Here is a 26445-nt window from a genome sequence, read left to right as displayed (position 1 = left end):
ACTCAGCAATAAAAACTGGGGGAAGTAGGAGGAGGGATGGGGCATTCAGAGTTATGGTGTGTTTTCCCAAGTGACCATTGTGAGTGACAAACCCTGCTTTCCTGCAAACAGCTAAGCATCAGCCTGCTGATGGGAAGTAGTAGATTAATTCCTTATTCTTCCTTATCTGAACCCACAAGTTTTCTCACTCACTCTTCCAATTCTCTCCCTCATGCCGTTGCAAGGGGGAACAAGCAAGTGGTTGTGCGGGACTTAGCTGCCTGCTGAATTAAACCACACCACCACCTTAAATATTCATGTAGGCCAACACTGCCAGGCTACAATTCTTTAACTGACTCCACGTAAGCAGACCTCTTTAAGCCCATGGAGAATCTTCACTGGGATTCTGTACATAGTTTTTGTTATGTGACTTTACTTGCAGACGTAATCTTTCTGCCCATGCCTTTCTACAAATGAAAGAGAAGGTTGTGTACACAGCCATTTCTGCTACAACACTAAAACTATTTCATGCAGCCTAGAAGAACAGCTGCGCTATGAGCTGGATCAGGGATCCATTTATTTCCACCTCCAGCCCAGGCTATGAGGAAACAACCAGGGAAAACTAGAAGCAGGACAAGAATGTTTGCCCAGGCCTCCAGCTATTTTTGGCTCAGAAAGTTTCCTGAGCCTAATGTAGCCTGCTGCTTTAGTAGCTTTCACAGAATCACACAGAATGTCAGGGATTGGAAGGGACCTCGAAAGATCATCAGTCCAATCCCCCTGCCGGAGCAGGAACACCTAGACAAGGTTACACAGGAAGGCGTCCAGACAGGTTTGAATGTCTCCAGAGAAGGAGACTCCACAACCCCCCTGGCAGCCTGTTCAGTGCTCTGGCACCCTCAGAGAACAAGTTTCTTCTCAAATTTAAGTGAGTTGTGTTCCTGTTTGAACCCATTACCCCTTGTCCTATCATTGGTTGTAACTGAGAAGATCCTGGCTCCTGGATTTTTGTGACACCTACCCTTTACATATTTATAAACATTAATGAGCTCACCCCTCAGTCTCCTCCAAGCTAGAGAGCTCCCTCAGTTTTTCCTCATACAGGAGGTTCTCCACTCCCCTAATCATCTTTGTTGATCTGCGCTGGGCTCTCTCCAGCAGTTCCCTGTCCTTCTTGAATTCTCAGACACAATATGCCTTTTTTTTGGGCGGGGGAGAGGAGGACGAGGGACACCAAGCCCAGCCAACACCTCGGCCTTGTGTCGCTGTACAGCCCGGCACAGCGCCGCGCTCCCTTTCGCTCTCCCCGCCTTTCCCGCCACCTCCCCAGGGACTGACATGCCCCGCGGCCCCAGGCTGGCCGCAGGGCGCTCGCCGCAGGGCGCTCGCCGCAGGGCCCGGTGCGGCGTCGCCCGCTGCTCCCCGGGAGTCCCCTGCCCGCCGCGGCAACCACCAGGCTCCGACCCGGAGGCGGAAGCGGCGCGGCCGGCGCGGTGCAGTGTGGGCTGGCGGCGGCTGAGGCGGAGCTGGGTCTGAATGAAGGCGCCGCGGGCCAGGGGCCGCCGGCGCCGCTGAGCGCCCTGGGGCCGCGCCCGCCCCGCACTCCGTCCCGTCCCTCGCCCCGTCCCTCCCCACGCGGGCGGGCAGCGGCCGCCCGGGCCCCGCCATGTCCTACAACAAGATCCCGCCGCGCTGGCTCCACTGTCCCAGGAGGGGGCAGCCCGTGGCAGGTGAGCGCCCGGCCCGGTCCTGCCCAGCCTCTCCGCTCTCCGGCCCGGCCCGGCCCGGCCCGGCCCACCAGCCCCTGCTCCTCAGCGCCGCCGTGGCCCTTCGCCCTCCGGCCCGGCCGGGGCTCTTTGTCCCGGGGCTGGAGCGGGGACGCCGGGCGGTCGTTCCCCACTGAGGGCCCTGGGCTGGTGTTTGCCCCCGAGCTGCCTCCCCTTGTTGTCCCTGAAGCCCGGCCGGCAGCGGGGCTTTCCCTGCACCGGGGTCCCGCCTTCCCTTCGGGCAGCGCAGCCCCTGAGCCCCATTCGCCCCGCTCCCTCACAGGGGACCGGCCTCCCCTGCCCCCGCAGCCGCGCCGCCGGGCTCCGGCTTCGCACTGCTTACGGTTAGGACTAAAACTTTTCCTGTGTGTCACGTCTGACGAGGGACGGCAGCCGGGCGTGCAGCAGCAAAGCTCAGCCCTGACGAGTCCCTGGGCAGCCTCTTCCTCGTTGGTTTTGGTTTTTTTTCTCCTGAAGACTCTGGTGTTTATCGGTGTCGATCCGTTGCTGGGCTAACAGTGACCTGTCAGTCACTGGTGTGTTCCTAAGCTGTTTAGCTGGAGGATAAGTCTAAGTGCTCCAAAGTTTTCTGTGGGTTTTAGGTTTTGTCAGTGTATCCTGTCATCTTAGATGTTCATACCCGTAACGTGCTGTCTGTGTCGATTGTTGCTCGGTATCTAGTCTTGATGGCATCTGGTGGCAGTGAATGAGGTATCATGTAAACACACATTTTTTGATTGTGGATTAACTACCATACTAATTTCAGGTGAATGTTGTCACTGCTGCCTGCTATGAGATAAACAAACTTTGCCCTTTTCAATATTCTCAATAAGTTCTTTCCTTTATAAGGTAAGCAGTTCTGACCCTTTTTTTTTTTTTTCCACAATACTCTGTAGTTTTCACTCCTTTCATATTCCTATCTGTGATAATATAAAGGTGTTTTTTCACAACACAGCACTTGCTACTCAGTGTGCTGTTCTAGATGGCAGTGTGCCGTGCTTTGCTTAATAGTTACAACTCCTGCATTTTTCTATCCCTTATTTCCACATCATCATCTTACGTTTTTTTTTGCTGGCAGTTGTGGAACTGAAGACACTGATGAGTGTTTACAGGCTTATTTAGAATGTGGTGAGACATCTCAGGCTTAATATTCCCATTTATATGCATTATTTGGCATTTATCAGCACTTAATTTCAATTGTTCATTTTTTTGGTTATTGGTTTCCCTCAAGTTCCTTATATTTCTCTGAACTTGACTCAATTAAATAACAGCATTGTCGTATGTCTCATCTCCATTACCTGTTTTTTGTGATGTTTGGAAAATGCACTGCTTTGTATCTAATAAGAAATATGATAGCCTAAGTTGTTAGCCTTTGACCACGACAAAAATAGACTTATGACTCTTTATTCTTTGTTCTTCTTCTCAGCAAGTCCTTGGTCTCTATAAGTTGTCACTTCTGTTTGTTGGTCTGTCTTTTAAGGCATGGCTTCTCATAAATAGCAACATAGACTAAGCAAGAATGCAGTTCATCAGCATGTCATGTGCTGTGCCATCACTGCTTACGTGTTTGTTTATTCAGTAACTGCAAGGTGGTTCTTTTCCATTCAATGTGATCACACAGAAGTAGCTACTGCACACTAAAGAGGAAAATGCTTGGTTCTTTGGTGGCTTTATTGTAGTAAATTCTTATATTAGTTCCCTGTATTTTTTAGGGTTTTTTTAGTGCGTACAACTTACTAAAAGTCATAGTACACCTTCAGTCTTCTCTCCCTTCTTTGCTATTTTACATTCAAAGAAATAAAGAGATAATTTTTAGAGTTTATTTATGTTAGTACTGTCTCCCAGATGTGTTTTATTCTAGTTTTAATTAGAATTTCAGTCATCCGTGCATGAGTTTATTCCCATCTGATAGTTTCATAGTAGTAAAGTTGCTGAGCAAGGTATCTTTGGCTTCTGTGGACTAATATTCATCAGGTGTTTGGTCATGACCCTCTTGTCTTATGGTCGTGGCATCTAGAATTTCTAGTTGACCGCAAATACAAGTAGGAATGAGGTCTGTAGCTCTTCTGTTGGTGAGACTGGGTTCATTCAGATGAACAGGACTCTTCATTCTAAATGAGGTGAATTGATCTGTCCCCCATTCTTTCCCAGTTTACTTTAAATGTTGATGTTTTTCTGCCAGTTTCTGGTTTTATGGTACAGCAGTTCTTCAGAATGGAACATTTTTGCATTTATTGTGTTGTGGTAGTATCTCAGTCATGTACTTGATGAAAAGAGCTTTCTTTGAACTCGTAGATCTGAAGTGATCAGGTTGCTTCAGCTGTACTGACTTGGCACGGCCATCTCTGCAGGTACCTACTTCTCATAACCCCTGAAAACCCAGTCCGTTTTGGTTTTGCAGTGGAGGCTGCTAGCAAGGTATTGAAGAAAAGACATGAGAAGTGTCTCAGCAGTGTCTTTCAGTCTCCTTCTACTGATTCATGTTAATTAACCCTGTTGTAGACATATCTGTCATGCAGAAGGGTGAGATACTATTTAAAACATCCATGTTGCATGTGGTTATAGAGGTAGCACCTTAAATCAAAGAGTAATGCCTCTGACTCAGGAAAGTGTTGGGTGCTTTGACCCAGCATAGCCGTTCGTGACACAGAAGGCTGTTACTTTGTTTGTTTGTTTGTTTGTTTTTTACGTGTAGATTTGACTATTTTGTCTTATTTGAAATTCCCTTTCTTAATCTTGGTCACTTTAAATAGTCTAGCCTTCCTAACAATGCTGAATCTAAACATACCATTGTCATAAATAATTAATGGCTACATTCATGTATTGAGTTGATAGCTTCATGTCAAATTAAGCTAAATTAAAGGTAGCTTTTTCACTGGTGTGCTCTAGAATTAAAGTCTTAAGAAAAGATAAATGTGCCAAAATTTGAGCATGTATATATGTGGGAAATTTGAAGTCTTATGTTCACTTTGATTTCTGTCAGATTTATCCACTTGATGTCTATGTTCTGACATACTGGAATTTTTTTTTTAGAGTGTTTACCCATTTTTCAACCTAAAGAAATATCGTCTGTTATACAGGTAACTACTTTGGAAAATGGTTTTTAATATCCACTTTCCAAACCTATTTGACAAATTTGAACTTAATTGTGGAAGATGGTAATCTTCAAGTGTCAAGTCTCAAGTAACATTTTGAAGTTAATTTGAAAATTTGATAGAGGAGTTACAATTATTATCATAATTTAGTTTAGATACACTAAGGACTTTGGATGCTTTGATGTCTGTGTAAAATATCACCTGGTTGCTGTTACATCTTATAGTTCAACATAAAGAAAAGGTTATTTAATTTTCAAATGCTTCTGCACAGCGGCTTAAGTTGAATTGCAGTCAGTTTGTACTACAACACTTCTTTACCATAAGTTGTAGGGCAAAACTGTAGCAGAGATTGCAGCTACTGCCTCATTTATGCTTGCCCATATTACTCAGAAGGGTTAGAAACTTTTCTTAGAATTAAAGTTTAGATTTTCTGTAGCTTGATGGCACTTGCTTGGAAGGGGCTTATGTGCACACTGGGGAGGAGGATTTTCAAGCTTCTGTACAAAGATCAAATAGGAAATTTGCCAGATTGGGAAATGGTGTTTTTTGTTAGAAGAGGAACATGATCTGAGATTGTATTCAAGAGCTTTAATATATGTGTAGTAGTCACAGTTTAGAAAAACACAATAATGTAAATTAGGAAGATAGTACTTACTGCAGAAGCATAATGTGAGATTATATTGCAGTAAGTGAAATTTATTAAAAAACAAATACTGAAGAGGGGAAAAAAATCAACAACCAAACCAAAAAAACCCCAGAGCCATTGTTTTCATAACCTGATTACAAAATGTCACTAAATTGGAAGCAAATAACATGCCTTCACTGCTCTCTTCTAACCTTGACAGGCAGCTTCTTTGCTGCTGTGCAAGATCTGTTTCTCAATGATACCACCGATCTGTGATTTTTAGAAGTTTGGCACCTAAATATTTCCAAAGATCTGGGTCTTAGTACTTCACCAAGTGACAGTAAATGGTCTCTATTAAAATACTCATCACTTCCAGATCTGTGTAAAGGCGTTCAAGTGCTGCAGGGAGAGCTGACAGGACTACTTTGCCTGTCCTTCCCTGGTGATGAACAGGAAGGTATTATGGTTGCTCAGAAGGAAACTGGAGTGAAAATCAAGCACTAAACCCAGGTCCACTACTGAGGAGAGAATGAACCTGTTCATTCTGTTCTGGAGGCTGGAGAGCAGGAGAGTCTTCGGTGCGATTGTACAGTCTCTAATCAGATGCTACAGGAAACCATCTTAACCTCCAGGCACTGTTTTCCAGCTCTCTCCTCTTTGCCCAGCATCTTGTAAAGGACAGTAGTTTTCCAGTGTATCCATTTCCTTTTGTCAGTGCAGCTCCTTTTCTTAATTGAATGCCTTGGCTAAGAAAAGTTTAGGTACATTCTTCATGTTCTGTAATGGGTGAGTGGATGTATTAGGATGGGCAGGACAAGTGGCAAGGTTAATTAAAACACTTTCAAGCATGCTTGGTGTTTTGCAAAACTTATGGCAGTGATAGATGTTTGCATTAAGATCATCCAAAATTAGTATTTGCATGATCAGCCTGTACAGAGAAAGATTACAAGTTAGTGTGGAAGGGATAATAGTGAGTGAGAGAGGCTGAATGACAGTGCTGAGGCTGCCAGGGAACACAAAGAAGCAAGAAAATTAGGGTAGAAATGAAGAAATGTAGGTAGCCCTGACCAGGGATGGGCACGTGTAACTGGTAAAATGAAAAGGCAGAGGGTGAGAAAGTGGAGTTAGAAGTTTTTCAAACAGTCACATAAGCTGAATTTAAAGTAGGCTGTAAATTTATTACCATTCAATGTGTATGTTGACTCTACGACTGAATATCTTTCCTTTTAGTTATAAGGGTTGGAATGTTCTCAGGCAAGCATAACAGCGAGGGTGTTTCTCATGTTGCAGATTAACATTGAACCAGAGGTCTGTTTCCATAACTATCTGTCTTCTGTGGTTTATAATGTCTCTTTCCTAAAAGTTAAATTCTTATTTGAGATTATGTAAGATGTTTTGATAGAATTTAAGGCTACAGAGAACTCAATGAGCTTCAATGTATTGTATAGAGAAACCTCTTAGCAGCATTCATTTACTGAAAATGGCATGCGTTTTTCTGTTTTTACAAAGATTAGTGAGCTTCTCTCTCAAAACCTGATTTCTAGCTGAATACAATGGGCGTTTTAGTGTCTTTTAATTCCATGTGGTTTTGTTTTGCTGAAAACAAGAGGATTTTGTTTCTTTTATTATGAAGAAATGCTCTGTCTTGATGAGAAAGCAGTGTTTTAGTGAGTAATTTAGAAGAATTTTTTAGGATTAGTGCTGAGTGTGCTGATTCACTTGGAGATCTGAACCTGAACATTTAAATACGTATAAAGACTAGTGGATGGTGGCTGTTACTTTACATTGCACCACTGAACTGATGCAGCAGGTGATTTAAGGAATAGTGTAGAAAAGTGTTTTTACTTAGTTCAAAATATTGTGTGAGTTTTTGTGTTTCTAAATAGGAAAAGCTTTTTAAAAGTTACTGAAGTGAAAAAAAAAAAGTCTATAGAATAGATTTCCCCCCGCCCCCCCCCCCGAAATAAGTAGGTTGATTGCTATTAGAAGTATTTTAGAAATATAATTCTACATCCTGATCTAGCAGCACTTGCATTCCTGGAAGGTTTATGTCTGGTGCTCCAATTTGGAGTTCTTCCTGCATTAAAAACCCATTTCTACTGCTCTTCTGTGCCATGTAATTACATGGTTGCATTTCCTTTGGTTTTACAAGGGCTGTCTTTTCAACAGAATGGAAGTTGTTTGAAAAAAAAAAAAACAAAACAAAAAACCAGACACAAGAGAAGAAGGAAAGTTCTGGGGCAATAATTTTTTGCTATCCTCTAGCGGGGAGGGTTTGTTTGATCCCTCTTAGGATATAATTCATTTAAATATTTTCATAGATAACTTAGAAATGCTCCCAGTTTCACTCCCCGCCTGTATCATTAACCTCTGTGTGGCTGGACAGATATGCCAGGTCATTTTCTTACTATCAATTTGAATTCATTTTCCGCAGCTCCCAGCCACGCAGGGTTCCAGGTGAGGCGAGAGGAGATGTGCTGCTTCCTGGGTGGCCGTGGTGGCCGTGACCTGGGCTCTGAGTTCATGTGGGTTTGGAGATGCGGGTAGAGCGGTGGGGTCAGTGAGTACCGGCTGCTCAGACGCCTCTTCCCGCTGCACCTGGAGCCCTGCAGATTGCTGGGCTCAGAAAGAGCGAGCTAGAGATCTCTAATGAGATTTTTTCAAATATCTGTGGTGGATGTGATGGATGAAATATATAATCAATACTTTAAAAATCTGGGGTTTCTGGAGAGTGATGGAAATAGTCCAGTAAGTACTAATTCCAGTCAAGTTTTTGTTGTGGTTTTGTCACATCCCCAGTGCCTGAACCTCACATAGGTGTTGTGGTTTGGAGGGAAGGTTGAACTCTCCTTCAGAACTTTTCCAACAAGCACTTCAGAAAGATCTGTAGTGCATAGCCGTTCTGGACCAAATGCATGTTTTTCGGGGATTTTTTTTTTTACTGTTTCCTGTTTGCAGGTAATCAAAGCTGATATTTACATGCTTGGGTAGCCAACTGTCATTTAAAATGCTATTTTCATGGTTTTACCTGTATTGAATTTAAATTTTCTCTATTCTGTTGTGCACTTTAACTCTGCAGCTTAAATCACACTAAAAGCTACCTAAAAATGTTAAGTTACTTTTAGATCAACTGACCTGTATTTCCTTTAAACTTACAAACTTACTTGTGAATTCTGATAACTCATAACTAAAAAATATTCCAATTCAACTGTTATTGATACTTTCCTGTGATTATTTTTCATTGAAGATGAACCTCTAAATGTTACTTTGAAGTCATTAAGTTGTAAGTGAACATATACACGAGTATACATAAAATACTTCAAAATTTGATTATCTTTCATAGGGAAGTTTTTACCTTTGAAGACAATGTTAGGACCAAGATATGATGAACAGGTTGCTGAAGAAAATCGTTTTCACCCGAGTATGTTATCCAACTACTTAAAGAGTCTGAAGGTAAAGTTACATTTTCTATTAATTGAAGCATTACTTTTATTATAAATGCTTACTCACATGTTACTTTTCAGATTTAAGAAACAAGCGGTTGGTGGCTTCCTTTGGGATGTCTGTTTGAGATTTTTTTTTTTTTTTTTTACATTTCCAGGTTTTCTTTGCAACTCCTAAATTTCCAAAAGTACTTTTGTATATGCAAGAATTGTGCAAAATCATCCAGCTCATTTACTTTATTAGCAGCAAGAATCTCACTCTGTTATTACTTGTATCTTAGAGAGGGATCATTGTCAAAATTCAGATAATCTGAGTTTGTAGTGTTACAAATGGATGTGTTAAGTTGCAATTTTGCTTATAGGAGTGTAAGCATTTAAAAGTGAAAGGAGAATTTCATAGAACTCCTCTGTAGTTTCAATGCATAATTTTCTTCTTTTGATGCCTAGAGTGCTTTATGGTAGCTAACCAGTCATACCTAAATATGGAAGAAAACAATTTATGGATTTTGTCTGGTAACTTCTTAGTGAAAAAAAAATGCATAAATAGAGAAAAATGTTATGACCATGGATTGGGACCCAGGCAGAGTTGTGCTTCTGGTTTATTTCTTCACTTTCTATTTAGCCCATTTCTGTCTGTCTACTTCAACTTGCTGGTGTTCTGTACCGCGGCACAACTTTGACGATACAGATGGGGACTGGGACCTTTTCAGCCTTTCCTGTCATGTAGAGGTCCATGAAGTGTTGTGCCCAGTCCAGTGCATTAGGAGATGCGGGAAATGGGATTTTGAACCTCCCAGGCAAAGAAAGACCTGCAACCTAATTATTTTAGTCTGTTTATTAAACTGTTACAGAGGAGATTAGCACATTTTTTTTGACCATGTATTTTATAAAACTAATCATGCTAGTAACATTACTTGTGTGTGTTTGGGGTTTTTTTTTTTGCTGTTGATCTAAGTTGAAATAATTCTGAGCTTGTTTAACAATAACAGAGCTTAAACATCTAAAGAATCGGGTGTCTAAAATATGGAAATCTTCATTTATGAATCTTATTTAGGCTTAGGTGTGAAGTAGATGGTGAGGTACTCAGTGCAGCAGTGATAGAGGTCCCTGTGGGCTGATGTGATAAGAAACTATCAGTGAAGCATATGTGCCTGTTCTCAGGTGCTTGCACTGGCAGAATTTTTCTTGTTTGAATTCTTGGATCTACGCATACAAATTCTACTTGAGTTCCTCTTTTATGCGTTATGTTTTTTTTTTTTTACTTTGACTGGCTTTAATGGACATACCTAGAAATTTTCCAAAACCAATGTTATTCACACTTTGAAGTAGTTTGAAGTTCTGCATATATTTTATAGAGAACTTCAGAGACTTACTCAGAATTTTTGACTATTTGCTTCTAGCGATTTGTCACCAATAAAGAAATCTTTTTGAGCCTTCATAGCCTTTTCACTGGGCACATCAGTCAGTTGTATTGCAATGCTACAAATTCAAAATATCTTGAGTGATATCAGATGATAAGAATCTGATAGTACAATTACTAGCATGAGGATCTCTACTTACATTTCTGGTTAACAAATGATTTCTCCCAACTCCCTGTTCTAGTCTAGTACATTGCCTTGAACCCTGGTATAATTGCCAAATGTTTGCTATTTGAAAACGTGTTATTTTTTCTTTTCTGAGACATGCAGTTGGTTACTGGAGTGCTGTATTTGTATAACAGCAGTTTACCAATAAGCTGGCATAAGATGAATGTGCCATTGAGGAGACCTTGAAAAGTGGATTTTTCCAAGGCAAAAGCCACTCATTGTGCATGCTTCCCATCATTTTACTGCTGTGTGCTGTACTGCTAATAGTTTGCAGAATGAATCACTTCTGAAACCTGGTTATTACTTAAGTCCGTAGAATTTGCCTCCCAAATAAGAGGCTTCAGCAGGAACTTTAACATCTGGATTTTCGTAATATTGAGATATTGCTGCTACCACAGTTTTTTTAAGATTACCGGTTTAGCATTTAAGGCAACTTCTATCTAACTTTCTCTAACAAACTTCCGTGTAATTCTCTTTTTTCATGGTGCTGGTTGCTGAAAATCTGAATGGTAGAAACTGATTTGCTAAGGGATAGTAACCCTGTTTTTCTTCTGATTGCCAATATTGACATAGTATCTTAATGGTCTCATTAAAAATTGCAGGACCAACTGGCAACAGTATGAATATTTTTTTTTGTTTTAATTTATTTCTTGAGTAGCTAGGTTACTACTGTTTATGCTTTATAAAAGGTAGTTTTATTTCTGTTATGAGGAGCTAGAACATTAGTTAACTTAAAATAATGTTTGGGCAATTAGTACACTCAAATTACGATATTTCTGTTAGGAAAACTAGTTATCATTTCTCAGCCACATTATTGTTTTCAGAGGTAAATTCAATCACTGATTTAAACTATTTTCCTCAAATAAGAAATTCAAGAAAACAGTCTGTGGAGAGAATTCAGTGTATTGTAGTATGCTCTCTCACTCCTGGGGAGGATGTTTTCAAGTTCCAGTGTCTAATGAGAAACTTCTGCGGTCATACAAGGAGAATCCAGTGAAACCCATTTGATTGCACAGCAACAGAAGAGCACATGCATGTGGCTTTAATAGCTGGAAAGTGAGAGGCCGAGGGGGAAGGTTCATAACCACAGGAAGACCTGGAGAGCTGGGCCAAAATAAGTGTGAGCACAATGGATGTACCATGAAGATCATGGTATTATTGTATGTGAATTTCAAGTTATAACTTTTTTTTTCCCCCCTTCTATCCAGTCATCTTTTACAATTAAAAGAAAGAAAAATAACTAGTTTCAATTGTGTTTCAATGTGGTGTCTAAGACTGTAGTGTTGCAACAGTCCTTGTAAGAAATAAATGTATGTTTTAGTGAGAAGTTGCTCAACGTTTTGAAATTATTCTTTCTTCCAAAGTTGTGTCATTCACTAATGGCTGGGTGTGGTGGACTGAAAGATGTGATTCATGCAAAACACTGGCTGGAAAAACAGTTTTTTCTAGTGGGTGACTATCTATTTTAGCTTAGATAGTCTTTCAAAAATAAGATCCTGTTAAGAACTTTCTAGGAGCAAACTTTTGAGAGTGTGACTGAGGGGATGACTATGATGACTGGTGTCATGTGAGGGTTTTGGAGCAGAGCAAAGCACCTGTGTGGTGAATGTACATGTACTAGGATCTGTTCTATAGGTGAGAATTGTGGTCGGTCAGGGCAAGCACAGTATAACTGCAGTTCAGTGACTGAAATGTTTCGATTCTTGCGGTACCAGTATTTTTTTGCAAGGATTTTTGGAATATCATAATTGTATACTTTAATATGTTATATTATCCCCATCTACTTTTGAATTTCTTTATCCTTTTCTTTTGCCTTGCACTCTCTAAATCATAGAGTGTTATGTGCAGCTAATCCCATGAACTGAGAGAGGAAATATTGATGCATTCTGTAAAGCAAAGCAACTACTTTCAGACCATACACTCTGTATGCCATACATGCTTTTATAGCTTTGGCTGAATTATACCAGATGTCTACTTGGTTTACTGCCCTATGAAATGTGTGAGGAACAATGTCACTTCACAAGATACTCGCTTGTGTTTGTTTGAAGTGATTTGTAGTATTTTCAAAGGAGTAGTTGGCCAGAAATCCTGGAGTCCTGTAGTTCAGAGTTTCCTCTCTAGCAGACACTTCACTGTATTTCATTCTGTTCAAATTAAATGCAACATCCCAAACGCTTGGTGACACTTTGGGTCTGAAGTACGTTGTAGTGTTCTCCTGGCTTCTACGTGTGAGTCAGGACACTGAAATTGCTAAATGAGTACGTTCTAATGAGTAATTTCTAAAAGTTGAGGGAAAAACATGTGAATATCTCTTCAAGCTTAAAAGCTTTGGCATAAAATTAATTTTTATGCTTTCACACATCTTGTCAGTGACGATTCTTCATTGCAGCAGGAGCTTGGGGAAGTTTGGAGCCTTCTGGTGGCAACATTTGAAGATGCTGGTATTTCAGAACTGTGGGGTTGAGAATTGGCTTTGAGTTTTCGACACAAAAAAGGAATTTTCTATCTCTTATTTCTGGATGGGAGGATGTGAAACTATGTTCTGCAAATCGCTGGCATTTCTTCTTGTAGCCTTTAACATTTTGATACATTAAACAGTGTTACCTTTTAATCTGTCTTCATGCTTTTACTGAAGCTTGTTTTCCTCACCATTCTTTTTCCCTTTCTCTTGACTACCGGGAGACACAGCATTTTTTTTTGAGAGAAATTCGCACTTTGGAATGTCTTCTTTCTTAATAGACTGGAACTGAATGCAGGAACCTTTACTTTAAAATGATGTTTTCATTAAATCTTAATCTTACTTTGAAAATATCTTTTTTATTTTTTTTTTTTTCTACCTTAACTGTGGACATCATGGAAGTTTTACACCTAACCCCACCTTGCACATCAAAGAACAGGTTGTCAAGCTGAGCTATGTAGAAGTTGGAGAGGAGTGTAATTAGGGGGCCATTTGTGTCGCTTCGTAGTCCAGAGGTCTCTGGTGAAAACATCTGATTCTCCTATGCATCTTTTTGCCAGCTCTAGCCACAAGATGCAGAGCACACAGGGAGGTTCTTGTACTTTTTTTGGATCATGATATGTTTCTGGAAGATACTGTGTGGATTCCCTCCATGAAGCCATTGCTTGTGTAGAACAGTAGAAAAATATCTAAATAGCTTCAGCTCATTTTAGATGTACTTCTCTATCGTAGCATGTTGTTCTGTACAGTCACCTGGAAGCACTGGTGTGGGAATATGTCATTCTCCTTGTGAATTAAGTAGTCTTTGAGATACTTGCTCAATGCTGTTGAGAGTGGAAGGGGAGTAAAGTAATAATTGAATTAATTGATTTTTGTATGCTTCCTACAGAATTAATTACTGGCTAGTACACTGTCAGTCTGTATGTCTAGCAGCTCGGTTGACACTAAATATTTGAAGTTTCAGATGATGTAACATTGTTTTCAGATGGACCCCTGCTGAAGTAGCTTGTATTTCTACAAAACACAGTAATAAAAGTAAATAAAGCATTCTGAATAAAATATACAAAGTTGAAGTAAACAAGGAGAAATTCAGAACTGATTTAGGCATTACACTAGGAACGCTTAATGCCGATGACATAATATTATGGTGCTTTTTAATATCTGATAAATAAAAGTATTATCAAAGTATAGAAGTATTATGAAAATATATAATCAGAACTTTCTATACCATGGATAACTAGCTCTGTAGATAACTGGAAATTTGCCTTTGTGGTCTACTGAACAATATAACCATGTGAAGCAACTGTTTTAGAACTGTATTCCAGTTATAATTGGAGTTTATGTTTTCTGAATTGTCTGGAAGCATTGTTTTAATTTTTAATTCTTCCAACTGCACTACTAAGTTATTTCCAGTCTGTTGACCGCAAGGTAAATAAAACCTGATCAAAATCCTGTTTATGAGTATTGCTGGAGTTTTAAATATATTACAGCTGCAGTGTTCTTCTATGGTTTTGCATGCCTAACATGCTTCAGTGTTAAATGTATTTTTAAGTGCACTATTGATCTATCTTTTAAAAAGACAAAGCTATGGAATAGCGGGAGACACAACATTTTTTTCAAGAGCAATTCACGCTTTGGAATGTCTCCTTTCTTAATAGACTGGAACCGAATGCAAGAACCTTTACTTTAAAATGATGTTTTCATTAAATCTTAATTTTGCTAAGCTACTGCTCTTAAAATGCCTTTTAAAAAGACGTCTGGTTTCATGGTGAGGAGCCCACTTGAAAGCGTGACACTCAGCATTTTGACCAAAAGCAATTACTTGCACTTGTGAGGCAGGAAACCAGGGATACTTTTGGTGCCACGGCTGTGTTAGTGAGCTGGTTTTCCACAGTTCTACTGGGAGGTTTATGGTTGGTGGAAGTTTGCTTGGGCCAAGGATCAGTAGGATGCACTTTAATGATGTTCTCTGTGTGCTGAATGCCACCCAGTGGAACTTCAGCTTTCCATCTTGCTTTTTGAAAACATAGTATCTTCCGCAAGGCTGCTTTAAAAGACTTGTTTTACAGCTATAAAAACCGAACACTGAAGAAGTAAGTTCATGCAAAAGGGGACACATTAGGGTAGAGTGGGCAAGGCAGCCTGAATTTGGGTATGTCCTAACATCTGGGTGATGGAAACAGTCACCTTATTTACTGGCAGCATCTCTGAAGATTTCAAGTTGTTTCACATTTTAGCTTTGAATAAAATGTTTCTAAGAATTTAAAGGAACTCTTGTTTTAAACTTGAAAAGATGTTCATTTGCTTTGCACTCTAATGGATGAGTAAATTAAGATGAACTGTTTTTCCTGAGAATTTACTTGTGTATGGCACAGTAGTTAGTTCTTCTTATGGTACTTCCACTGTGCCAGTGTTCAATAACTTAAAGCATAAGAGCACCCGATTGCACCTTGTTTGTCTTTTAACATGTTAAAATAATTCTTTACCAGATAATTTCCTGCTGTTAGCAGACTTTTTTAATTTAGAAATGTTAGTGGGAACAAACTGAAGTTTTTGAATTGATGTCTAGTGCTAATTTAGACACCAGCTGTCACAAAGAACACAGATGACTATGATGGTGGTAAAACCAAATTTATATAGATTTTATGAACCAATGAAATATTTAAGAGTTTTTAAACTTGTAGCCTGTTATTACTTTTAATTTGATTATTATTAGGTATTTATTATTTATGCAATAAATGTATGCAGTTGTGCAACCACATATATGTTTACTTTGCTTTTTTTTAGGTTAAAATGGGTTTACTGGTAGACTTGACCAACACCACTAGATTCTATGACAGGAATGATATAGAGAAAGAGGGGATTAAATATATAAAGCTCCAGTGTAAAGGGTAAGTTTTCTGCACTTTTTTTAATATGTAGCTTTTCATTTGAAAGATCACACTGAAGTAATTAATTGTGATGTGTGGTGGTTTTTTTTCCCACTAGCTGTCTCCTAACCTGTGTGTTTTTGTGTTTTTCAGGCATGGTGAGTGCCCTACACCTGAGAATACAGAAACGTTTATCCGTGTGTGTGAACACTTCAGTGATAAGAATCCCTCAGAGCTTATAGGTTTGTCTTCTTATATCTATTGTTAATTTTTGCTGTTAATTTATTTCATGTTTACTCATAACTGCAGTCTCTTGTTCTTAAAAGTCTAAGCAAAGGAATTTCCTCAGTACAGTGTTTATGCCTGTATAGATTTGATTGCTTTTACTCCAGAAGCTAGTATGCTTCTGTTTTTTACAGAAACTATTATGTTTCTGCATCCATCAATTTCCACTTAATGTGGAAAAATATACAGGCTTAAGAACTGTCTACAAATAGGTGATACTTGCATTGTGGTTTTGGAACTTTTGCTGATACAAATTCAGGTTATGTGTTGCCTAGGTGTTGTTTTGGCATTTGATGGTATGGCTTACTTGAGGTCATTTGATAACTGAATGATTAGAAATTCTTTAGCAAATCTCACAAAGCAGCTAATTAATTGCTGGAAACTGGTAGCAGATACAAGGCTTAGTTTTTCCTCTGTGATGTACCGTCTCACAGTAGGTACTTGAATCTTCTACCTTTTTTTTAAACCATAGCAAAATGAGTTCTCAGTTTAACTTGGATGACTTCTAGTGGCTTTGGTTAAAACCATTTTGTTCTGATTTCTGTTAAGCATATTAATGTTCAACTCTGTCTCCAGACTGTCAGAGGCAAGAAATTAGTTTGCAGCTGAGTTTGCAGAGTCAGAAGGGGTGTTGTCCTCAGGCCTCTTTGATAATTGTGCAGCCTTCCTGAGTCTGAGTGTCTCTGCAACTTAGGAGTGCTTGGAACATTTGTTTGTGTAGGTGCTATTGATAAGAGTTTGGTAGACTAAACTGGTATGTTCATACAGTTTAGGATTCATGCAGAATCAGAGAATTGCTGAGATTGCTGAAAGGAACCTGCAGAAATCGAGTCATCTGCCCTTCCTCAGAGCAGGGCCAGCTAAGGCAGCTTGCTCAGGACTGGGCTCATTTGGGTTTCGATCATCTCCAAGCTTGGAGACTCCACAACATCATCTGGCAACCAGTTCTGGTGTTTGCTCACCCTTACAATATAGTATTTTTTTTTCTTGTGTTTAAACAGAATGTATTATATTTCAATTTGTACCCATTGTTTGATGTCCTGTCACACGCTAACACTGAGAATCTTGGTGGAGGTTGTGTGTGTTGTTTTTTGTTTATTTGTTTTCCCAAGTCTGAGGATATTTAATGTACCACTCACTTTTTCACATAATTTTCTTTCAGGTACTTTCTTATCTATTTCACATAGAACGCAATTTTAATTTGAGACCTATGTTACCTTCCCTAAACTGTAATGCAAGTATGGGATATGAAAAATGAGGAACTGCTACATGAGAGTGAGTGGGATCAGTCGTCAACAAGATTTCAGAACTTGTACCAGTACTTGAAATCTTGTTGACGACTGATCCCACTCACTCTCATGTAGCAGTTCCTCATTTTTCACTCCCATTTAGCAGTTCCTCCACTTGGTCCTTCAACAGTATTTCAGAACTTGAAATATTGTTACGGTCAGCAATTTATATGGAACATGGATAGCACAGTGATATTCTATAAATAGCAAACCCATTTAACTGGTATTTCTACTTTTAAAATGCCATTTTTAGTTTTGAGTCACTAACTTTTTGACTTATGTGAATTTTGGAATGTTCTTCTGTTATTTAAATTGTTTCACCTCTGTGGAAAAAAAATCAATTAGAAGAGACAAGAAGAAAATAACACGTTGAATAAGCTTTTAAATAACCTGTGGTTTAGGCTTTCATAGTGAAAGAGAAATGTTGGGATTTTCCATTTCCGTTCCATGAATTACCAAAAAGTTGTTTCTGGTTCTGGACGCTTTTTTCCTCTGACAGAGGATCACAGGGTCTGCTGGGGAGGATGTTTATATCAAAATGAAAGCAGCAGTGATAGTGCTGCACTGTGGTCTCATTGCTGAGATGCTTCTTATCTTTGTCACATGTATAAACTTATTGACTTAACCTTCTGAGTAGCAGTAACAGCTGCAGGATTTATTGATAGCGATTGTGTATCATTTCATTTCCAGTGTCAAGATTAGGTATGAAAAGAGACTGAAATGTGAATGATAAGCGAACAAAATTTTATATTCAACTAGAACAACATAGCATGGAAACTTTATTTTTGCAGCTTGAAGGACTGGAGTATGCCTGCCTACCTTAGGGAAACAAAATGCAAAAATTCTGCTTAAGTAGAAAACAATGGAGAAATGATTGCTGGGAATAAATTCTATAAGTAAGCTAAGAATCATTTCATTTGATACAAGTTATGCAGTTTTTAGTATTATTAAATAGTTAGAATGGATGAATCCAATAAATTTGTAGTAGATTCTGCCTTGCTTTATTAAGAAGGGAAGCTTGGGGGGTGGTCACAAAGCCCAACCCTCATACAGTTGATAAACGTTTCTGTTTACCCATAAGAAGTTTCTGGTTTTTATCAGTCTATCAGTCTAAAAAAAAGAAATCTTTCAGCGTAGGGGAGCATATAGGATAAAAGATAGATATGGACATTTTGTCTGAATAAGCATCAAGTGAACTGGTTTTAAACTTACTTTACTATGGTAATCAGTATGGGGAAATCAGTAAAAGCTTAAGTGACTTGCTTCATGGTCACATCTGAAAAAATATGTTAATATTAAGAATAACTGTGTTTAGTGTTAGTGGAAACTTTAATACTCTGATATTTATAATTTAAAATACAGTATGAGGAAGAGGCAACATCTTACCTGAATCGTTTGCTACATTTTTAATAGCACAAATTTTCAGGCTGGTTTGTGTATCACTAGGTGGTGCTGTTGTTTTGAAAGAAAAAAAATAGTTCCACTGAATGTAGCTCTTCCGCTGTTTTCACTGGGGGATGAAGTCAATAAAATAGAGATAGAGGATTTAATTATTTTTTTCTTAGATTAAAAAGATAAGTAATTCAAGATGATTATACTGTTGTATAGTTTTCTTTTTGTATTTTTTTTTTTTCAGAATTAGTAAGTCTGGTCTTAGGTTGGTAATAGCAAATTTGAAATAGTATTTTGGTCTACTGACACAGCTTTCAAGTTTGAGGTAGGCTAAGCAGGATATGATTTTTATGCCTGATGGTGTGAAATGAAAGTAAGGCTCATTGAATCCACTGAAAGCACAATTATTGGATTTGATTGTATTGTTTTCTGATAAGCATTTGAGCAGTCATAAAATGATACTTTGAATCTTATTGGTGTTAACCATATTTCAGTTGCTTTAAAGGTCGTACTCTTGAGTTGCGATACACTGAAGTGTCCTATGCTCTTGTTGGTAATAATTTGCAGAAAGAATGTAATAAATTGTTTTTTAGGCTTATGTGCCTTACGTGATCTGGACTGCCTTGATAGGAAGGGAGATAACTCTTTAATGTTACTGATGAAGGTACAAGGATCCAAACCCACACGTAGGAAATTAAAGCACGTTTGTTAAAATTGCTTGCAAATGACCATGCTCTTTTCTTGTTTTGTGTAGGTGTCCATTGCACACATGGTTTCAATAGAACTGGATTTCTGATCTGTGCCTTTTTGGTCGAGAAGTTGGACTGGAGGTAACTTTGAATGTTAATTCCTGGGGATTTGTGGGGAGTAACTGAAGGATCTTCTGTATGTTTCACTCAGTGTCTTGACAGCTGTCCTAATGTATTCACTGTTCGTTATTTTAAAACTGACTACTAATCCTGAGCAAACAGTCTATATTGACATTATTCATATAATCCCTTGGTAGTTTAACCTATCTCAGTCAAGCGTTCCAAGTCTGATATGTCAAAAGTCAGCGGTACCTGCGGTGTGTGGGCTTTTGTAGTATTGTGTCTTTTCCCTGTGACATGTCCCACATTTTGAGTAAGAATATAGTGTTCAGAGATGCCTGAAATATTATTTCTCTTACTCTTTCATGTAGTTTTGCACGTAGGCTCTTCTGGTTTCTTGAGTTCTGAGATTTGCTAGAGCAACAGCAGAGTGATGTACTTACTTCTGAAGGGTTGGGGGAGACAAAGTCCTTGTTTCCAGCTTGTTGTTTGATTAAAGTCTACAGCATGCTTCTATACAGGCTCACCTGGGTTTTTTGTGATTTAAAACTGTTCTTCATAAAGAGTAACAAGCTTTTTCAAATATCAGTAGTGTAAAAATAAATTACTTGGTCCATGCTGGTGGGCACAACTTCTGCATATTTGGAAGTATTCGTGAAACAATATTTCCTTGCTAATGGGGTCCCATGCAAAGCATGTTTCTTAGCAAGCCCCTTAAGTGTTCTGATTATATTTCTTGTATGGTCCTTTAAGCAAAGGAGATTCTACTCCTGTTGCTGCATTTTCTTATGACTGGACAGTTTATTTGGTGCTTAGTATGTATGTGCAAGCTGTTTGCAAAGAACTAGGTCATTGTTGTCTGTTAGTAAGCTTGGAATAAAGACATTGGAGTAACGGAGACAGAACACCGTTAGCAGTGGGTGGCTGAATCTTGTCAGAATCTTAGCTGAGTATAGGAAGTAGACAGAGATAAAAATATCTTCATAGTATGATTCTAGTTGTTCCTATGAACTGGCAAATTTGTATGCTTCTAATCTACCCATTTTAAAGCAGCATGCGATAATTAGACTCAGAATTGGTCCTTTGTTCTGAAGAGGAAATGCACTTTGAATCTGTTTGAAACTCCTGCTTCTATGCAGCCTCTCCTTATTTTCAGACCTCTGTGGGAAAAGCCTTAAAACTTAACAGCCATGGTTTTTTATTCTTCTCCATCATTCAGCTAGTTAATTGTATCAAGTTTGTTCATCTCTATTAGATTATTTTAACAGAACACCCAGATATCGCCTGGTAGGGAAAAATGTCTTCAGCAAAATAATGAATTTTGGAAAGCTGGTAGTTAATGCTAAGCATTGTATCAAGATAAATCCAGTTTGCTGTATCATTCTTTAAAATAAGGCACTGTTATTTGCTGATAAGGAAATAAGATTTTCCTGATGGAAAAATCCATCCGTATTCATTCCTTAAGTATATGATATAGGAGTACTGCTGATGTATTGTGAATACTCAGATGTATTTTATAGGTAGGTTAAAGAAAGGTCATCCAAACTGAAAATCTGCAGCTAGTAATCAGAAACCTTACTTGATTCTCTTTTTCACAACTCATATTTTTTTCCCAAAGATCTTTCTAGAACTTGCAAAATGTTTTCTTTCAGCTAAGGTATCTGTGCTTGAAATCTGCACTCCCTCTTTTGGCTTTCATTGCCATCTATATGATAATGCATCCAGCTCTGGAACCTTCAGTGCAGGAAAGACATGGACCTTTTGGAGAGTAGCCAGAGGAGGCCACAGAAGTGATCAGAGTGCTAGAACACCTCTCCTATGAGGACAGGCTGAGAGAGTTGGGGTTGTTCAGCATGAAGAAAGCTCTGGAGACACCTTATTGTGCCCCTTCAGTACTTAAAAGAGGCCTGTAAGAAAGATGGGGACAGACCTTTTAGCAGGACCTCCTATGACAGGACAAGGTAATGATTTTAAACTAAAGGAGGGGAGATTCAGGCTAGACAGAAGGAAGAAATTTTTTACAATGAGGGTGGTGAAACACTGGCCCAGGTTGCCCAGAGAGGTGGTAGATGTTCCATCCCTGGAGACATTCAAGGCCAGGCTGGACAGGGCTCTGAGCACCTGATATAGTTGAAGATGTCCCTGCTCATTGCAGGGGGTTGGACTAGATGAGCTTTGAAGGTCCCTTCCAACCCAAACTATGCCATGATTCTATATCAGAATAATATAGAGTTCTTCTGATGTTATCAGAGACAAATTTGAGCATCTTTCAGACCTCATCCCTTTTGCGTTTTTTTGGCCTTTCAGTGGCATTGATTACAGAAGATGTGAAACAATTTAAGAAAAATACCAAAATAAAAAATGTCTTGTGATGAAGAAATTAGGAATCTTAGAAAACAGAATGAGGAAGAAAGATCCTTCTAAATAACTCATATTCTTAAGCTGTAATTTCCCACAGCTGATGACTGACCATCCGATAATCTCACTCCTGAAAATGTTTTGTTTTCTATAATACTCTTACCAAAGTTGAAAACAGAAAAACAGACTTACTTGTTCTTAGGAAGTGTTTCTGCCTATTCTGGGCAATTAGCCTCATGAAATTCTTAGGCTTCTTCATAAACTGTACAGATCAGACAAAAAATGCCTTTTGTATTTAAATTATTTTTTTCCATTTTAAGCTGTATATTTTCCTTGTTCTAGTGGCAGGCTATTTTCTTACCTGAAAAAAAAAATAATTTTCACAGTATGTTATATGTGCTTTTGTTCCAACTTCAAGATATGTGTCTATCAAGAAGCCTAATGGGGGAGGCATGTACCTTTTGTGGGTTCTCCTCTCTTTTATTTAGCAAGATTTCTGAGTCGATCTGTGGAGCATTACTGCTCCACACTGCCATGAGGAATGGAAGACAGGATTCTGTCCAGTGTTTTCTGTTGGATATTTTCGTGGGATCTGTGAAAACAGCGACAATAAAACCTTTGTGCTGTGCTTGCTGTTGTATATTTTGCAGCACTTTCTGGTTGGCTAATGAAGGTACATGACTGTTAGTTTTAGTTTCTAATTTTTTTGTGATCCAGTCTCCAGTTTATTAAAACACTGAAGATTAAGTGTTAGTTGCATAGTAAAAAGCTTCTGAATTACAGGTTTTTATGAGAAACTTCTAGAAAGATAAGTATTTTCAAAGATTAGGATACTTTTTCCCCCTGTGATGGCAAAACCTCTAATGAAAGGAAAGGTAATTCTTAGAGCGAAAAATGTAGCCATGTTTGGATTTCGACGCTTGCATTTTTCTTTATTAAGTTTGTTATTCTTTTTCTTTGGTCTCTTTTTGTCTTCATTCAGCCCTGAAATACTTACCTACATGTCACACATTCCTTTTCTGTAGCCATAATAAAAGTTTTACCTCAGTGACCAGCAGGCCACTATTAGCTACAGTAAGGAGGCGAAGCAATGCAAACTGCACTTACTTCTGAGAACATATGCAGTGCCTGCATAATTATGCACAACCTTGTGCAAGAGCAACTGTTGCCAGGCATGATGTTTCAAATATAATGAATGTTTTTGCTATTACCAGTTTGGATTTTTTTTTTTTTAATTCTCAGTTCCAATAAATCTTATGTTTGTTAAGGCACAAGGTGACTAAAACATGTAAATTAAACATCCAGAGTAATTTTCAATTTTTATTTTACAGTATTGAGGCTGCTGTGGCTACTTTTGCTCAGGCTAGACCACCAGGTATTTATAAAGGTGACTATTTGAAGGAATTATTTCGTCGCTATGGAGATGAAGATGATGCACCGTCACCACCTGAGCTACCAGAATGGTGCTTTGAAGAGGATGAAGAGGAGGATGATGATGATAATGGTAAAACAGGAGGCCAAGAATCAGAACCTGGATCATCAGGCTCTTCCTTTGGCAAGAGGAGGAAAGAACGTCTAAAACTGGTATTTTTTTATGAGAACTTAATATTGGAATTTTAAACTTAATTTCATAAACTCATTGTCATCAGTTACTACATAATACATGCTGCAGGAGTGTCAGTGCTCTTGCAAATGAGGGCCAATAGGATTGTCCCTAACTGGTAAAACTAGGTAGATTAATTGCAAACTTTTATGTTTCCTATATGAACCTTGAAATATAATATACAGCGCCTCAACTATTCCAGTTGTAACAATGGCTTAACATTTTTCTAATATAACATTTAATTTTTTTTAAGCTTGAGTGGAGATAGTAAAACACTTTTAAATTTTTCACTCTGTCTTTGGAGTTGAAGTGTTATGGGGGAGGTGTGTAAACAGTTTTTATTTATTTTTGTAGCTAGGTGGATGAAATTCAGCATTTTTTACGTTCAGTGCTCATTTTGGTAAATATTCTTACTTTCAAAAATTTTGAAAGATTGAGAATTGGATTAGCAAAAAGCAAGATGAGCTTAAAAACCCAAGGCAGCTGTGAAATTATATGATGTTCAAAGCTGTTTAAACTTCATAACGATAAGAAATATGACTGATCACTTACTCTGATTATTTTGACATAAATCTGCATAATTCTGATGAAATAAGTTTACCATAGTAACTACAGTATGGAAGTAATACTCAAGTACAAAGAATATTCTTGTATTAACTGAGGAGTAATGGTACAGTTCTCTCCAAATTATTATTTTTTTTTTAATTTGCAGATAAGGTAGAAAATTGCTGAGGGCAAAAATAGATTCAGTTCTTTTTGCATAATGCTGAATTATTTTACTTGTGTGCTGAGGTGTGTTTGTTTGCAAACACTTGGAAATCCTCATATGAAATATGCTGCGAAAATGCATTTTGTTATTACTGCAGCTGTTCAGCATGGTTTACAGATGAAGCATGGAATAGCCTGAAAGGAATACAAAATCTCATCCAAAGAAGCAAGATGAACTTTGAAAACTTTCAAATAACCTATCAGCTGAAATAAAAAATTGTCTACACTGTAAAAATCCATAGTAAAAATATATTCAGGGAGATGGCCGCTACCTCCATTAAACTTGCAGTAAAAATTTGATATCCAAAAAAATTTGTGTCAGAACCTCAAAATGGTTTGTTTTGACTTTTAATGCATTAGCAAATGAGGTGTGATGGCGACGTCCAATGAGGGCCTTTTTTCAGCAAGTATAGAACTAAACTGGTCCGTTTAACAGGAATCACAATACTGACTTCCCAGCCTTTTTCTTATCTGCCAACATAGTTTTTTGAAAGCTGGAAGCTTAATTATACGAATAAGCATATTAATAACTAAAAGTTAATTATGAGATAGATAATTCATGAAATAAATAATCATCTAGTTAATATGCATATTCGTATAATTCAGTTTTGCAGCTCTGGAGGAACATTCTTTGACGTGAAGAGGAGGAACGGGGAGAATTCTTTACCATGGTTCTTGGCTGGCAGATTGGACTGCTTCTTAACTGAGTAGATGGATACAATCTATTTGTGATTCATTGTAAATATGCGATCTACAGGGGGAATGATTACCAGGTAAATACCTCTTGCTCAGATTTTTTTAATTTACTGTCTAGAGGGCTAAATTTTCAGCATTACAGCTGATTTCCTGCAGCAGATGTTTTCAGCATTCTAAGACTACTCCTCTTGTGTATGCCTAGGGGTAGAGACAGCGTCAAAATAGAGGTGGCTGGTGTGATAGTGATGTTATGAAATGTTTTCATTTTGACCCAGATCTTCATGGGGATAGAAGAAAAGTTGAGGGGTAGAGGAGGAGACGTGTCCCAGGCATCTTGCTGGGAGAACAGTCAGAAGCAACTGCCCAGTTCGCTTGTCCTCTCCATTTCAGAAATTCTCTCCCAGACAAGAGAAACTTTACTGCAGCATCTTTCACTGAAACTTCCATATTTTGATGTCAAAATCTCTTGACAGCCTTTCTTTGCTGCACTGCAGAAGCTATGGGAACTGTTAGGACATAATGCCATTACAGTTGTGTTTGTCACCGCTGAGAGTAGTCGACAGGTAACAGCAAGTCTGTTTGCTGCAGTCTCAGATGCTGCACAGGAAATCCAAACAAGTTTTGACTTTGTCAGTGTGTGCCACGGTGGTTGTAGCATCGAAGCAACATTATTACCTGACACTTAGAATCTCACCTCAGGGAGATAAAACGTCTTCAGGACAAAAATACTTGATTTTGCAAATAGGACAAAAAGTTACAGTTCTGAGCCAGAACCTTCAAACTTGTCATGGGTCAACTGGATCTTTTACCATTTATTAAGGAGTGCCATCTGTTCTAGTCTGATGCAAGCTGCATATTTCGAAGGCAGTACAGGGTGTAGTATGTAGAGCTTTTGAAATGGGTGGTTACATTTCAAATAGTCTGGAAGAGATGGTAGCTGTTAATGATTTTCTTCATGATTTTGAGGGCAGGTGTCTTATAGTCATCTATGAGACAGAGGGAAACCACTAAAGCTCATGGTTGTCACAGTGAGGTTATTTATTATTTAACCATCAAAGTACTTTGTTTCTATATATTAGTGACTTTATTTTTCTCTCTCTAATCTACTTTTTTTTTTTTCCCCAAAGTTTAACCCCTATACTTATTAATCTGTCTGGAGGTGTGTCTTGATGGATATGGAAATATATACTTGAACACTGGTGTAATTTGCTTTTAGCTTTCTCTTTTTCCACATTAAAAGCCAATTTGTTCACTTTTTCCCTATAGTCCGTGTTTTTTATACTTCTGACCATTCTTGTCATTCTTTGTATTCTATCACGTTAACCCATGTTTTTTTGAGACTGCGGTGCCTGAGATTGAACACAGGCCTCTAGTTGAGGCCATCCTGGTGCTTATTAGGGAGGAATTGATTTTAGATGTCTTA

At 38.5% G+C, this 26445-nt stretch overlaps 1 protein-coding gene across 4 annotated transcripts in view; it reads left to right on the top strand.

Annotated features, from left to right (window-relative positions):
• Positions 1–1264: 1264 nt before the first annotated feature.
• Positions 1265–26445, top strand: part of RNGTT (RNA guanylyltransferase and 5'-phosphatase) — a 183020-nt gene continuing 157839 nt past the window's right edge. Inside the window, exons 1-7 of one of the 4 annotated variants that reach the window (XM_080341802.1) lie at positions 2065–2089; positions 4779–4825; positions 8809–8918; positions 15740–15843; positions 15976–16064; positions 19543–19618; positions 23287–23539. In XM_080341802.1, coding sequence (XP_080197928.1) covers positions 8832–8918; positions 15740–15843; positions 15976–16064; positions 19543–19618; positions 23287–23539 — 609 coding nt within the window. In that variant the 5' untranslated portion in view covers positions 2065–2089; positions 4779–4825; positions 8809–8831. Of the gene's footprint in view, positions 1710–2064; positions 2090–2269; positions 2282–4778; positions 4826–8808; positions 8919–15739; positions 15844–15975; positions 16065–19542; positions 19619–23286; positions 23540–26445 lie in introns of those variants that run through there. The other 3 variants (XM_080341800.1, XM_080341801.1, XM_080341803.1) reach the window with 3 other exon arrangements.

Source organism: Nesoenas mayeri (genome assembly GCF_963082525.1).
Source record: "Nesoenas mayeri genome assembly, chromosome: 3".
NCBI lineage: Eukaryota > Metazoa > Chordata > Aves > Columbiformes > Columbidae > Nesoenas > Nesoenas mayeri.
The sequence above is the reverse complement of the archived record's forward strand: the minus strand, read 5'-3'. Positions and strand labels throughout refer to the sequence as shown.